Here is a 15728-nt window from a genome sequence, read left to right as displayed (position 1 = left end):
AACACTATAATGTGGATATTCCTAAAACCATTTTACAGATGAGGAAACAGACTGAGGACTGTATGGTGGGGAAGTGCCCAAATCACCAGAGAACTAAAGGCCAGTTAGAGCACCTCAAGTTTCAGGCACTGGGGGGTAGTCTAGAGGCAGGGAGAAGAGACCCAGCCTCAGGGAATGGTACTTAGAGCCAAAGGAACAGACAAGGGGTTAAGACCGGCAACAGGGGCCAGGAGCAGGCATGTGTGGGTTGGAGCTAGACAAAGAGCATCACGTGAAGCCCCAAGGAAGAAAACCTAAATCCAGTTATCAAAACTAAATGGGAGTGGTTCTTTCAGTAACAATTAGTTTTACTAATTGTTCATTTGCCCTGGGACTTTAAAGGCCGGGGTGGGGTGGGGAGGGGTGGCAGAATTCAAGTCAAGAAAATATTTTTTTTAGAATAAGACACCTTCCCTGTAGACTTGGACCCCCAGGAGTGAGCACGATATCTCTGGGTCCCCCACCATTGCCCAACCCAGGGCCTGTCACAGAGGGGGCCTAGGCTGAGTAAATGAACAAGAGTGGATGCATGCAAAAGGGTTCTGGCAAGTTAATCAAATTTGGGCCTTTGTTTCCCCGAATTAACAGTATATAGTGATTAAGGGAATGACCTCAGGTGCCAGACTCGAATCCTGGCTTCTGACACTTACTAGCTGTGTGAGTAGGTAACTCATCTTCTCTGTTTTCCATTGGTGAAATAGAGATATTGATAGTATCTACCTCATAGGGCTTTTATCAGGATTAAATGGGATAACATAAAAAAGTAGAAAAGTGCCTGGGACACCGGGGGTGCTCAAAATGTGCTAATTATTACTGTGGGGATTTAAACGGGAAAAATGTGATGGTAACGGTGTCTAGGTCAGATGTCCTCCACCTGCTGCAGGTGCTCTGACAATCCCACATTGTAACTGTAGGAGGGATTACTGGTCCCTTCCTTCTTTTTCCCCGTTGAGGTAGGATGGTCTTTACAAAGGTAGCCAAGAGTCCCCCTCAGATTCCTTTAGGGGGTCAGTCAGGGTGGGGAAGGAACCCTGGCTGGGGGCTGGTTTCTGGGGATCAGCCCTCTCATGGTGAAGAGGGACCAGGACTAGGGTGGTGTTGGGGGGCAGGAGATCCGCTCTCTGCATTTCGACAGGGGAGACAGGGCGCCCTCTCCTGATCAAAGGTGGGAATAGCTGTGGCCCAGAGTTTCTCCGGTGAGCCCCACGGGATCTCGTTCCCTGTGAGGCACTCTGCCCTTTGCTGAAATGCCCCGATTGGGCTCTGGGGAGCAAAGTTTGGGGAAGGGGCGCCGAGGCTGGGGCCAAACTGGTTTAATGTTTAAGAAGTGCGAAACTGGATAATTTCGTCTAGGTTGGGGTGGGAGGTGGGTAGAGACTGGGGTCAGGAAATGAGAGAATTCGAGGTCCTGTTGAATTAATTTTATGTTCTTTCAACAGGTGATGGAACGCAGCCGAGAGGTAAGTGACAAGGTGGCTGATCCAACGTGTCAGACCCAGGTGTCCAGTGCTCTTCCGGCTGCCCCCATGCAGCTGGAATTAGTGGAGCTGACCAGTGCTGGATCGGCATGGCATGAGGGGACGCCAGATTAAGGGGGACAGCCTGGGGTCCCGGGCCGCAGAAGCGGGGAGGGGCCAGCAGAGGATCTGGGTGCTGTTTCCTTCCCAAGTTCCGCCCCAAGCGCGCCGGCCCCGCCCCCGCCGTTCCCGCTCCGACCCGCCCCCCACCGCTCGCCCCCCGGGCCCGGCCTGGGCTTCCCCCGGGTGCTCCCTGCTCTCGGACTGCGCCGGCGCGGCCTCCTCGCCGCCACGGCCTGGGTGAGTATGGAGATGGGTGTGCTGGACTGCCGGGCAGCCCCACTTGGGGGAGCTCGGCCACGCGGTCTGGCCTCCGCGGGGCCCGGCCCCGGGCTGTGGGGATCCTGGTGTCTGTCCAGGACCTGCTGCTGTGCCCGCTGGGGTAGCTGACCCCTTTCCCCTCTGCTCCCTGACAGGGGCCCGATGTTCCAGAGTGAGCTCTCCCTTCTTCACCCCGCCGGCACTCCTGGTCCAGATTCTTCCTTAGGTGCCCCAGGAGAGAGGTGCCGGGGACCTGCAACCCTTTAGATTAGTTTCAAATCCCAACTCTGCCAGCTATTAGCCTGTGACCTTGAGCAAATGTTAACCTCCCTGAGCCTCACTTGCCTCTTCTGTAAAATGGAAATATACAGGCTATAGCTAGCGCCTACCTCATAGAGTTGTAGTGAGAATTAAAAGAAACAATGTATATCTAATGCTAAGCAGGGTGCCTAGTACTCAGAAGGCACCCAGTAAGTGTGGGTTTGGACTGGAGGCTGAGAAGATCTTTGAGGATCTTTGGAAATAAGGTAGGGATACTCCTAAGAAAGCAGTTTTCAGTTAAGTGGTACCTGTGTGGAAGTTAGAGTTGACTGGGGCTGGACAGCTGCCCTTCAGATAGTGAGCTCCCTGTCCTGAAGCCTGGGAGAGTAGAATGACCTAGTTGGTATGGCCTTATTAGTCATCCAAACCACAAGATCCCCATGTTGTACAACTGTGAAAATAGGCCCAGAGTGGTTAGGTGACTTGCCCAAGGTCACACAGCTAAAAGGGAGGTTAGGCATACCTCCAACAAGTGGAACAGACTGTTCCTCAAACCTTATCAACCCCTGCCTTGGGCACTGCCTAGTCATTCCCTGAGGATCTGGTCTTTGGTTTGGGGGTCCCAGTGATTCCTGAGGGATCCAGAGCAGCTGGCTTCAGGAAGGGATGTTGGAAGGGGGGACTAGTACCACTGCAACCACAGAATCTGGGTTTGGGCTGGGTGGGGAAGGTCTTTGGGGATGATCCAAGGACTGTAGGAATGTGCTTGATTTGGGAGGGCCACCAGAGCCACTTCCACCGCTCCTGGGAAACCCCCGGCCCGCAGAAGGAGGAAGGAGGTTGAGCAGTTGGGGCAGGCTGCCTGATGGAGCCTGGCAGAGAGGTGGGTGGAGGAAGATGGTTGAGAGGCATATCCACCTGGCTTGTTCCAGATGCCATGAGGCCAGCCTCCTGGAGGTCAGGGTTCTTCCTGAGGGCGGGACTAGGAGAGCGTCCTGAGGGCGGGGCCAGGAGGAGCTAGGACTTGATCTCCAGGCAAGGTCCTGGAGTCCAGAAGGGCAGGTTCTTTATGTATCCGGAGCCAGCCCTAGTTTGGCAACTAGAAGCCTAAATTCTGAGGATGGCTTTCCCTCAGGTTCAGCATATGGCTTTGAGGAAAGACCTTCCTCTCTCTGTGTCTTGGTTCCTCTGTCTTTAAAATGGGAACGGGGCTGACTGACTCATTTATATAAATTTGGTTTTTTAGTTTTTTTCCTCCTATGGACAGGTACCCCTTCACTTTTCCCTCCTAACCTGACGTAACCTGACCTCTCTGTCCAGAGCTCTGGCCCAGAGAGCAAAGGGTCAAGGAAGGTGAGAGCTGCAGTTTGTGACACTGTGAGCCCCACATCTGCCCACTGCTGGCTCTTCCTTCTATTTGCTATGTGACCCTGAGCAGGGTCCTGCCCCTCTCTTGGCCTCAACTTCCCCTTCTATACACTGAGGGGGTCCGGGCTAGGATTGCTGGTATATACTTGGCTAGTAGTATAGTGCATGACCTCATATCCTCATCTGAGTGGGGGAGTGCAGTGGGGAGGAGCCCAGTCCTCAGGAGCCCTTACCTAGTCTCCAGAGGGGAGCGGACAGGCCCCTGGGCACTGGGAAGCCTCCAGAAGCTGACCAGGCAGCTCTCTCTAGCAAACAGCAAGCCCAGGCTAGCACCAGGCCTGATTCTGCAAAGCCTTTCACCCTCAGAGCACGTGAGGCAGCGGGTGGGGACAGACAGGGGGTTGAGGTTCTGCTGGCTTCCATGGAGTCCTTGCTGCTGTGGACTGCGGTGCAGGCACACAGAGCACACAGAGCTGGGAAGGGATTGAAGGTGCAGAAGCACCCCGGGCCGGTGGGTGAAGCAGTGAGAGCTGATAGGAGGCCCTGAAACGTGGAGGTTCCAAGGCCTGGGGGAGGAGATGGGCCATTCTGTTCACTGGGAGGTTTTAGGATTGGTTCCTGAAACAAGAGAGACTAGTTCAACCGGCTCCTGTAGTACTAGGCCTGTCAAGCCAGGCCTAGGGATGAGAAGAAGTTTTCTCAAACTATTCCGGCTTCATCTTAGCACAGATTTGGTTCATTGTCTTTCCTCTGAAATTGAGGGTGAATGTTCTCATGGGATTCTCAGTCCATCTTCCTCATCCAGGACAGTAACTGTCCAAGTTTAGGGGTTAGGTGGCTTCCTTCTCAGACTCTCCACCCCATAGCATAGCTAAGCTGAGGACTGAGCACAAGGGCTAACTTCACCACTGAGTCCCAGCCTCACTACCTTGGGCCCTGACAGCACACCACTCCATCCCCAGGTCTGACAAGATGTACGAGGTCCCACTGCCACTGGATCGGGATGGGACCCTGGTCCGGCTCCGCTTCACCCTGGTGGCCCTGGTCACGGTCTGCTGTCCACTTGTCGCCTTCCTCTTCTGCGTCCTCTGGTCCCTGCTCTTCCACTTCAAGGAGACTACGGCCACACACTGTGGGGTAGGGCTTGTGGAGGGGGGCACTGATACCTCATGTTCAGGCCCAATCAGATCTATTTTGGATCCTGATTCTGTTGTAACAGGATTAGCCATCAAACATACTGGGCTGCTGGGGGGATGCCTGCAAATTGAGGTCCCAAGGAATAGTCTCCCTCCACCTTCAACGGAGGTCATTGAGGGCCAGGGTCCCTGAAGTTGGGCAGCCCCAGAACCCCGAACCCAATCCTTAGTTCATAGAGGGGCAGATTCAGCAGCCCCAGGGTTTTCTGGGGGACAGAGAAAAAAACTGGGCTAGAGGGCATTTGGGGCTTTTTAGTGGGGCACTGTGGGCTGTGCCTGTCCCTACGGGAATGATTATGTATATGTGCATGTGTTAACTGTGAGGGACATGACTATAATGGCTTTGAGTGGGCTATGTGTGTGAGAGAGACTATATCTGTGTCTGTCTGGTTGGGGACCTGATTATGTGTGTGTACATGTGTTTTCTGGGGTAGGTCCCATGACCTCTGAGGTTCCATAGGTGGCCATACACCCTCTTGGACAGGGATATAGGGTGCTGGGCCAGGAAGAAAGTTGTGAGAGTTCTTTCTCTGTATGTTATGGGTGTAAATGGGGTGAGACCTGTGTGGACCTTTGTTATCCTGCTAGTTCATCCACTGACTCTGTATATTACCTGAATTTCAGAGGCTGAGCCTCAGTTTCCTCATGTCTATCAGTGTTGCTAATTCCTGTCCTCCTCCTTCTCAGTGTTAGTGTAGCGCTCCAGGTGGAGGAAATAGGAAAGTGGTTTGGGAAATGTGGAAGGGGAGGAGCAGAAGGAGGAAGAGGAAAAGGAGATTGTCAAGTTGGAAGACAGGGCAGGAGAGGAAGTTAGCCAAGGGTCTCTAGGTGGGAAAGAGGCAGAGCCTGGACATGGACCCTTGAACTAGCCTCACAGAGAGCTCAGAAGGCCCCCAATCAGCTGAGCTTCCACCTTCCTATAAAGAGCATTTGCTTGAGAAAAAGGGGTACAACCAGGAGTGGGATCTGGCTGGCAAGCATGGGGGCCCACTTCTTTTGTTCATATGACTTCAAGTTTTCCCTCTTCTTGATTTGTCAGTGGGTAGATGTGGGCCTTGAGTTGTGGGCAGCCAGCCTGGTGAGACTCAGGGCTGGGAGCTATCAGAAAGAACAGGACTGGAAGAAAAGGGGGTGACCAGGTAATCAGAGGGGGAAGATCAGAAAGGATCCATCCAACAGCCTCTCCTGACCTAGTTCTCACCTTAGATAATGCATCAAATGTTCTATTACCCTGGCCAACTCCTCTTCATCCTGCAAAACCCTTCTCATATGTCTCCTCCTCCAAAAAGCTTTCTGCAGCCTCCATGGGGCAAGCTTAATCACTCCCTCCTCTGGGTGCCCATAGTTCCAGGTGTTCTCTCTGATATGGTTCTATCACATTATATTTGTGTCTCTCTTCCCTACTAGGCTGGGAGCTCCTTGAAGATGGGCACTGCATCTGAATCAGAAAGTATTTGTTGAGGGACTTCCCTGGTGGTCCAGTGGTTACGACTTTGTGCTTCCACTGCAGGGGGCATGGGTTTGATCCCTGGTCGGGGAACTAAGGTCCCGCATGCCACACAGCGCGGCCAGGGAAAAAAAAAAGTATTTGTTGAATAAATGGATAGGACTCCCCCCCCCCGACACACACACACACACACACACACACACACACACACACACACACACACACACATCAGCCCTGGGAAAAGGAAGGCAGGATATAATGCAGTCATAGTCCATACAGAGAATTATAATATTTGTATGGCATATGGAGTTAGACGGAGTAGGCTGTTGGTCCTCGTGGCTGGCTCCAAATGATAATGGGATCAGTAACCTCAGCATACTTATAACCCATTCTCAACATACTAGATAAGGAGCTAAGGCATAGGTAGCTGCTGGAGGGGTACCTGGCCTCTCTGGGGCAAGACTAGGCCTAGTGACCCCAGGGGTATTTTGTCCCTACTCCCTGGGACTACTATGATGGATACACCTGGGAATTTTCACATATACTCTAAATTTTTCACCCAGAGAATCCCAGGAATGGCCAACTGAGGAATGAAAGAAGTAGCCTTAGTCTATAATTGCCAATAGATGACATTGCCTCTGCTTGCACATCCCCAGTGATGGAGAGCTTCTTTCCTTCCCAGGCAGCTGATTCTGAGGAGACTTAGTAACTAACAATTAGCAAGCTCTTTCTTTCTTTTTTTTTTTTGCGGTACACGGGCCTCTCACTGTTGTGGCCTCTCCCGTTGCGGAGCACAGGCTCCGGATGCGCAGGCTCAGAGGCCATGGCTGACGGGCCCAGCTGCTCCATGGCATGTGGGATCTTCCCGGACCAGGGCATGAACCCGTGTCCCCTGCATCGGCAGGCGGACTCTCAACCACTGCGCCACCAGGGAAGCCCAGCAAGCTCTTATAGTGAGCATACACCCTCTTTCTGGTGAATCTCTGTCCTGGCTCTGGCTCTGCTTTGGGACCCTTGGAGCTACTTTTTCCACCTGGCTTCCAGCCAGCCCTGCAGAGATGGGAAGGCAGTAATGGCGGGGGAGGAGGGTCCCCTGAGTTTACTTTTCTCAGGTAGCATAGCTCCAGTTCCTTCAGGCAATCCTTACAAGACATGTGCCCTGGACTTGGCCCAGTTGATCACTGTCCTCTCCTAGGCCCTGATCTGGGCATAGGACTTCATATGGCCTGGGAAGAACAGCCCAAATCAGGACTGTTCTATTCCTATTACTGGCTGTTAGACCTCTGTTAATGCAGCCTGAGCTGCCACTAGCTGTTTCTGCACAGGTACAGGCTGGACACTGATACCTCATATTCAGGCCTGTCTAGATCTGTTTTGGACTGCGAATCTACTGTTTAAGATTAGCTAGCTCTCTGATGGGGCCCAACAAACATATTCAGTCCTGCTCCAACAGAAAGGGGCTAAATCCTATTCTGCTTTCTCCCTTTCCCTTCCCAGAAACCTGCCTACATGCCTGGACCCAACCCTCAGAAAGGTCCCCACCACCATGTCTGGCAAAGGGATCTGCTGTGGGCCAACCTTGGCCACTATCATTCTTACCTTTGCAGAGTGTTCTGGGATTTATGACATGGCCTTGTTGGTCGTCGAAGGCTGTGTGCCCGGGGAAGGCGTGGAGATCCGGGCTCTGTGGGCGGGAGGCAGGCCCTCAGGAACTGGGGGTGGGACCCTCCAGTCTTAGAGCAGTCTCAGTCTGGCTAGAGCCCTCAACCCAAGCCCCGGATCCTTCAGCACCCAGTGTGAGTGTTGCTTAGTGCGCCTACCCCCACCCTGATTCCCTGATGCTGAGCTGGACTAGTAGACTAGGGTTCCCTTAATGGAGGGAGGTCTGAGTCCCCAGGGGAGATTTGGTCCTAGGCCTTTTAATACAAATCTGCCCTCCAGAAGGAAGCCCAGCGTGAAGGGTCATGGTGGTCGGCGCAGTGGGGGTGGGGGAGGGAGTTCTCTGCCCAGAGGGAGAAGAAGCAGAAGAAGCCCAGCTGCCTCAGTCTGGGTCTGTCCTTCCTGGGTCTGGCCCAGCACAGGAGACTCAACCTGAGTGGAGAAGGTTCCCATGACCCTCAGTTCCCGAAAATCTTGGATCGGGTGACATGGTCTTCTCAGAGAGGAAGGAGATAGAGGTCTGGGCCTCCGGAGGGACTCTGGTATCTCGGGGTCAGGGTACTGCTGGCCTGAGGCTTGGATCATTCTGAGCCTGGGGGTGGGATGGCTGGTAGCCTGTGGTCCCATTGAAATAGGTTATGGGGCCCTCCCACTGTTCCTAGTTAACTTGGGTGAAGAGCAGGAATGTGGTCAGACAGGGTCAGTGGGAAGGCTTGGGTCAGTCTGAGCCAAGGTCCTTTATCTAGGTTACTTGGCCTGAAGTAAACCTTGACTTGGAGCCTTAAGCTATCAAGTGGCAAGAGGCCTTAGTCCTAATGTTTGATCCTAGCATAGTTCTGGGCCTTGGTCTTCCCTTCTGTGCAATGGGAATAATAACCCTTCCACCTCTGACCCTTCTCCTGAGTGGGTATGAGGGTCATGGGAATGAGGTGGGCCATCAGAGCTCCCATATCCAGGCCACTGGGAGCCTCTATTCTCCATACTCTTCAAGAGGTGAACCTATAGGACCAGTGTGCCAAACGGATTCCTATGAGCTGACCCTGTCTCTCTGCTGTTCCTGCCCCATCTCCCTCTGTACCTCCTCTTCGGCACTGCTTTCCTTTTTCCTTTATGCCCTTCCTACTCTTTATACTCTGGCTCTTCCCTATACTCTGAAAAGCCAGCTCTGGAAAAGACCCCACTTTCCTAGGCCCAGGTAACCCCACCAGGCCCCAAGTTGTGTCCCTTGCCCTGCCTGGGCACCACTCCCTACAGGATGTTCTCTGCGGCCTCCCAGCCCTTGGACCCCGATGGGACTGTGTTCCGGCTCCGCTTCACGGCCATGGTCTGGTGGGTCATCACTTTCCCCGTGTTTGGCTTCTTCTTCTGCATCATCTGGTCCCTGGTGTTCCACTTTGAGTACACAGTGGCCACTGACTGTGGGGTGAGTGCCAGGCTCCCCAGCACCTGGGTCAGGGCCAGGTCAGGAGATGGTGATAAGGGTGGAATCAGACAGTAGGAGAGAAGGTGGAGGGACAGAGAGAGGGGAGAGGGATAAAAGGATGGTGGGGGGAAAGTCAGAGCTGGGGGAAATTTGGGGAGAGAGACTCAGGGAAAGTAGAGTCACAGTCCTCCAAGAGTAGAAGAGGATTGTAGAGGGTACAAGGGAGCAGAGGGGGCCTGGGGGAAGGGAAGAGAGTGGGAATAAGCAGGAGAGATTGAGAGAGGGAGAAGGGGGCTGAAGAAAGACCAGACTGGAAAGGAAGCCAGGACTGAGGAGGTAAGATGAGGCCAGGAGCCAGGAGAAGTAACAGGTCCTTTAGCCCAGACTAGGGGCCTGACCTGAGAAGACGCCCAGCCCTGCCCTGGCTTCTTCTATCTTTGTTTCTACTCTGGCAGTCTCAGGCCCCACAACCTATATCCACTCAGAGCTTTGCCAGCTAGAAACCTAGAAGGAGTTCCTGTCTCCAAGAGCAGTCCATCAGGCCTTTCTTGAGGGCCCAGGGGTGGAGGTTCTGTGTCAGGGGCATGGAATTGAACATGGACTTGCCCTTAGCATCTTATTCCTCCAAGAGACAGACCTAGGCACAGACAGTCACAACACTGTGAGATGAGATCCCTTCTGTGATAAAAGGGAGCACAGGGATGCGGGGCCCAGGAGAAGCACTTAAACCAGCTTGGATGTTGGAGACTTCCTTCCTGGAGGACGGGGAATTGTTGCTGTGGGGTGAAGAAGGACCTTTGTGAGTGCCAGGTGGACAGCTTTTGATTTTATCCAGAGGGCAATGGGGAGCTTTGGAAAGATTTTAAGCAGGGAAGGGACACGATCAGATTTGAGCTTTAGAAGACCATTCTGGCTCCTGAGTGGAGAACAGATTCAACGGCAGAGGGCAAGAGTAGGGAGACCAGTAAGGAAGCTAGTGCAATAGCTCATGGTACAGGGGATACCAGTGCTAAGATGGGGGACTATGAGGTTAGAGAAGAGGGGATGGAGTCCAGAGAAGAGTAGCAAGTAGGATTGACAGGAATGGGAGTTTTTGTCTAGTTGGTGGGGAGGGGAAGGGGTGGTAACGTATAAAGAAAAGTCATCCATAATTTCAGGGTACTTTTATCTGAGGCCAGAGGAATGAACCTCTAATGGTGAAACATGAGGTTCTATGATAAGGAAGTTTTTGGACCCTCTCCCTTTGTACCATGTGAATTTCTGATCTACTGCCCTGCCATAGATCCACTGAGCCATGTCTTCCAGGCCAAAGGGTTTCTATTCTTGGGGAAAGAGGTTATGTTCCCATCTCTCAGTACCCTTAGCTCTGGGCTTTTGGGGAGGTTTGTGGTGAGCTGTGTACGTGGGCTCTGATATCTCCTCACGTTGCTTGTTGTTGGCATAGTTGGTGAGTGGGGAACTTGTGTATTCGGAATGGCGGGGGTGTATATGAGTATCTGTACCTGATTAAGCGTGTGTGTGTGTGTGTGTGTGTGTGTGTGTGTGTGAGTGTGAGATGAGGGAGGCAATCCCTGCTCTTAGAATCCTGCCCCACCCTTAATTTGAGAGGAGCTTGTGAGGATGGGACAGGCAGCCACAGGGCCCTAACCCTCATCCTCCTGAGGCATCCCCCTAACTCCGTGCCATCTCTACCCTTTACCTCTTTCCCAGCATCAGTCAGGGCTCTGGGCCCTTGAATACTCTCGGCTCTCCCAGCCAAGCCTTAGATGTTGGTACTGTTCCCTTTAAAGTAGCTGAGATTGGGGCAGGAGTTTTCAAAATGAATATTCTAGAAAGTGGAGGCAACACTCCCACTAATCCTACTCAGGGGACCTACCCAGAGAGGCAGAAAAGTCAAGTAAGGAGGCTTGGAGGTCTCAGAAGTGTCCAGTCAAGATATGATTCCCACCTTTCACTCATAAGTCGGCCTTGCCACGTTCAGTAGCCACATAGATCACAGCCAATTTGCAGGCTTTTCAGGAAAATTTGTCTTCTGAAAGCCATCGCTTGTACTCACTGCGTGCTAGACACTGCAGATGCCTTGCATACATTATATTTAGTAATTCACCGTCCCCTGCAAGGTAGGTGACGTCATCCCTATTTTGCCAATGAGGAAATCAAAGCTCAGAGAGGTGAAGTGACTTGCTCAAGGTCAGCCAGCTAATAAAGGCAGAGCTGGAATGTAGACCCAGGTTTGTGTGGCTCCAAAGCCTCCATGTTGCCCTTCACTGATTACTCAGAGTGAATATCTGAGCCTGGTCTCAAGCTATGGTATCTCAAGCCATGGCCTCGATAGCATCACCCTCTCTCTGAGAGCTCTGCACTTAGCTTCCTCTGACAGTGCTGAGGGGAATCCATCTCTGTTTCTGTGAAGGCTTGTGAGGGCCCTGGCTGGTCCTGTCCCAGGCCCACCCCTGCCCTGTGAGCTTCCTCCATCATTGCCTGCCTTCCCAGCCGCTCTGGAGACCCATTCAGCATCCCCACTGGGAGAAAGGAAGGGGTCTTCCAGAACTCCATCTCTGAAGACTTGTCCTGCCATAGTCACAGCAGGGTCATTCCCTCTCTGGGTTTCTGGGCTCTGGCACTGCTCTGGCTCTTGTTCAAGGTCTAAAAAAGTCCACGGAAAGTGTGGGCAACAGACTGGTAGATTCTGCAGTCATGGAATCTTTTAGAAATGCAGATTCTCAGATTCCAGACCTTCTGCATTCTCACACAATTCCAGGTGACTCGTATGCATATTAAAGTTTGAGACATACTGCTCTAGGCCCCTGAGTCTAAGAGATCCTCTTCCTATTCCTGACCTTCCTGTTCCCATCGAAACTACTGTTCACCCATCCCCCATTCTCTCACCCCCCAAAATAAGCAACATCAGTCCTTGCAGCTGTGTGATATTATCTCCTTCCTCAGCTTTAAAGAATGACACTCCAGTTCCTTAAGGAATGAGGGAATTCCAGCCTTTGAGAAAGATGGATGAGAGAGATGCATAAGAACAGGGTCATTTTCTTAGATTACCCCAGGTTAGGAGCACCCATTTTCCTAAACGTGACCAGAGTGAATGTATCTTCTGGCCCAGCTTCCCTAGGATCTCACAGCACCCTCTACTACCTTGGTACCCCAGACCAGAAGAACAAGGGAAGCTGGGAGCAGTCAGGAACAGCTTAGCTGGGCAGTGAATCCAGCGCTGTGCCGAGGAAGCTCACAGATGCTCTGTGACTCATTTCTGTCCTTGGGACTGAATCTGGGTTGCTGGGCTCATGGACCCTCCCACAGGACTTTATCCAGGTCACAGCCCTGTGCTGTGGGCTCAGAGAGCATCTGAACCTGCCTATAGCTTTCCCAGCCACCTGTAGGGAGATGGAGGCGGTCCCACTATGCCCCAGCACAAACCCCAAGCTGGCTAGGGAATGAGAACCAGGCACACTGGGGACCTGGAAGGGGACCTGGAAGGACCTGGAAGGGGAGGTCTCCCTGGAGAGCTCTGGGGCTCTGAAGAAGGACATCCTGGAGGCAGGGGACTGGACCAGAGCCTTCTGAATGTCAAGGTGATTCCACAGAGAGGAAGATCTCAAGGTGGGTGGGGCCGGCAGGGGGCTGGTGCCCAGATGGTTCACAACTCTCTAGGTGCCCAATTACCTGCCGTCGGTGAGCTCGGCCATCGGCGGAGAGGTGCCCCAGCGCTACGTATGGCGCTTCTGCATTGGCCTGCACTCAGCACCCCGCTTCTTGGTGGCCTTCGCCTACTGGAACCACTACCTCAGCTGCGCCTCCCCGTGTCCCAGCTACCGCCAGCTTTGCCGCCTCAATTTCGGCCTCAACGTTGTGGAGAACCTTGCGCTGCTAGTGCTCACCTATGTCTCCTCTTCCGAGGACTTCAGTGGGTGCCCAGACAAGGGAAGGAGGAGCGGGGAGGGGTTCCGGGAGGGGATGTCCCTGCCCCCCACCCCCGCCCCCCGACCTTACGACGCAGGGCTCTGGGTGCTCCCTGCGGTGCATGCTCCCAGCCCTCCTCTCTCCCTCCAGCCATCCATGAAAACGCTTTCATTGTGTTCATCGCCTCATCCCTCAGTCACATGCTCCTCACCTGCATTCTCTGGCGGCTGACCAAGAAGCACACAGTAAGTCAAGAGGTACGGTCTACTCCTAGTGGGGCTGCAGGTGGCCCAGAGGAAAATCAAGGACACTCGTCCTCAGGATGCGGGTAATGGTGAGGTGGGAAATGGAGTTCTTTTGCAAACTGGGGCTGGGGCTGGGCTTGGGGACAAGTGGAGGGTGATTGATCAGAATCTGGGGCTGTGTTTGGGTAGCATGGGAAGAGGTAGTGCCTCCAAATGGGAGTAGAATGAGGGGCAGCACCCAGGCTGCAGCGGGAACACTGCGTCAGGGGTCTGTGGTCTGTAATAACTCTGGTGCCTCCCCCCGGCCCTGCCCCCCCACACCCCGTACTTTTCTTCTCCCCACAGCATCTGGAGGTGTTGGGTTGGTGGGTAACTCCAAGTAACTTTCATACTCTGTCCCCCTGAAATGGGAGGGACAGGGACCCCACTGTACCTTGGCCTCATTACACCAAATGCAGGGGTATGAAATGCCCATCATTCCTGCTGCCCCTGCCTCTGCCCCCTTCCATGACCAAAGGAGGCAAGACAACAGCCCTTAGGAGTTGGGGCCAAGAGGGGAGGCTGTCCGCACATATCTAACAAGCTGCAGAGTGATCAGACAGCCCATCCCCTAGGAGCGCAAGTCCTACAACTGGAAACAGCGGCTCTTCATCATCAACTTCGTCTCCTTCTTCACGGCGCTGGCTGCGTACTTTCGGCACAACACGTATTGTGAGGCTGGAGGTGAGGCCAGGCGAGGATCCATAGGTGGTCACAGTGGCTAAGGGACAGTTGGGATGTTTTCTGTAATGTGCAGTATGGCAGTGGCAGTGGTCTTGGGGACTGCCTGCCATTGTGTTCTTTGCGTAGTGATGCAGTGGTGGTGATCTATCAAGAGGCCCCTGGGGGGTAGGGAAGGAGGCTTATCACGCCCTGTTCCTTGTGTCCTTCCCACAGTATACACCATTTTTGCCATCCTGGAGTATACTGTTGTCCTAACCAACATGGCGTTCCACATGACGGCCTGGTGGGACTTCGGGAACAAGGAGCTGCTCATTACCTCCCAGCCTGAGGAAAAACGGTTCTAAACCCTTCTCTCCTGCTGGCGAGGAGGCCCACTGCCCAGAGAAACTAGGACAGGATACCACTCTGGCCTTCCCTTACCCCCTGCGTCCTCTCTGAGCCCTACTGAAGCTGGGGTAGAGGGGAAGAAGGGAAGAAAGGCACAGGACAAGGCTTTCCCCGGCCCTACTGGCTTCTCCTTTCCCCCAGCCCACGTGAAGGCACAGGCTCCTTCAAGCAGCATCACCCGTACCTGAGAAGCCCCAAGAAGCTGAGCTGGCAGGAGAGCTCCACCATCTGGTGCTAAAAGAAGTCCTGAGGTTCATAACCACCATCTGGTTCTTGGCCTTTACATAGCCACCTCTCGCTGAGGTCAGGGACCACTGAGCAGTGGCTGCTACCAGAAAACCGCAGCCATTTCTCCCCATGGGGTCATTCACTTGACCCATGCGTCTAATGATCTACTCTGCACATTCAGGCCTGTGACCACATTCCCCTGCTGAGTATGCCCAGGTGTCCCAGACCTGACTTCCCCTCTGATATGGTGTATGCCCTTCCCTATGTGAGCCTCCTCGTGTCCGTGTGGATGATGGGGGTGAGGGGTGGGAGGCTACATGGTTTCCGAGGGCTCTGCCAGTCTGTGCTTCTCCCTGTGGAGGTGGTGTTCTGTACCCAAAGGATACAGAAAAAGCACTGGCACAGCATGTATTTCCCTTCCCTTCTGGAATCTCTGGTTTACAGACTCTTCCTCCTTGGCAAAAGGTGCCAGGTAGAGGGGACAGAGGCACAGATTCCTACCCCAAAACGGGCTCTCTGGTGTCCCCCCATCCTCCCTACTGCCTTAGGCCCTGTGCTCTTTTGGTTGTACATTTTATTTCAAAGGAAAATAAATTTTTTTTTTTTTTTGCCAACAGTCTGGGCTAGGCTTGCTTGTTCGGGGGCTTGTCTCTTTAATGGAACTGAGGGGAGGGACAGGCTCCAGGATGGAGGGAGTAAGTCCATGGTAGGGTATGATTCCATGTGGCGTTTCCCCCCCCCCCCTTTAGGCCTGGAGTCTCCCAAGGCTGGTCCAAGCCTTGATTTGATGAGCAGGAGTGACTGAGCTATCCCTGTGATGACTCCAGGTCTGGAAGCTGGGCTACCTGGGAGAGTCTTGGGTTGAGGCGATGGCCTGAGTTCCAGCCCCAACTCTGACAGTAAAGATTTGTCCCCTTGAGGGTATAAGGGGACAGCTCTCAGATGCACGACTGTGAGAGCACCCACCTGCAGGCTGATGGCTCTCAACCTCTCCCTTTCTGAGTC

General features: G+C 53.4%; 1 protein-coding gene across 17 annotated transcripts in view; it reads left to right on the top strand.

Annotated features, from left to right (window-relative positions):
- PGAP2 (post-GPI attachment to proteins 2) overlaps positions 1 to 15728 on the top strand; it is a 33825-nt gene that overhangs the window by 5852 nt on the left and 12245 nt on the right. Inside the window, exons 1-7 of one of the 17 annotated variants that reach the window (XM_060159843.1) lie at positions 1252 to 1366; positions 1479 to 1499; positions 4469 to 4643; positions 12892 to 13144; positions 13291 to 13397; positions 14000 to 14108; positions 14322 to 15329. In XM_060159843.1, the coding sequence (XP_060015826.1) occupies positions 4479 to 4643; positions 12892 to 13144; positions 13291 to 13397; positions 14000 to 14108; positions 14322 to 14452 (765 nt within the window). In that variant the 5' untranslated portion in view covers positions 1252 to 1366; positions 1479 to 1499; positions 4469 to 4478 and the 3' untranslated portion in view covers positions 14453 to 15329. Of the gene's footprint in view, positions 1 to 1251; positions 1367 to 1478; positions 1500 to 1523; positions 1857 to 4468; positions 4645 to 9049; positions 9232 to 12891; positions 13145 to 13290; positions 13398 to 13730; positions 14109 to 14321; positions 15330 to 15728 lie in introns of those variants that run through there. The other 16 variants (XM_060159846.1, XM_060159842.1, XM_060159847.1 and 13 more) reach the window with 16 other exon arrangements.

Source organism: Lagenorhynchus albirostris, chromosome 9 (genome assembly GCF_949774975.1).
Source record: "Lagenorhynchus albirostris chromosome 9, mLagAlb1.1, whole genome shotgun sequence".
Classification (NCBI taxonomy): Eukaryota; Metazoa; Chordata; class Mammalia; order Artiodactyla; family Delphinidae; genus Lagenorhynchus; species Lagenorhynchus albirostris.
Note: the sequence above shows the minus strand (reverse complement) of the source record. Positions and strands in the feature narration are given on the sequence as shown.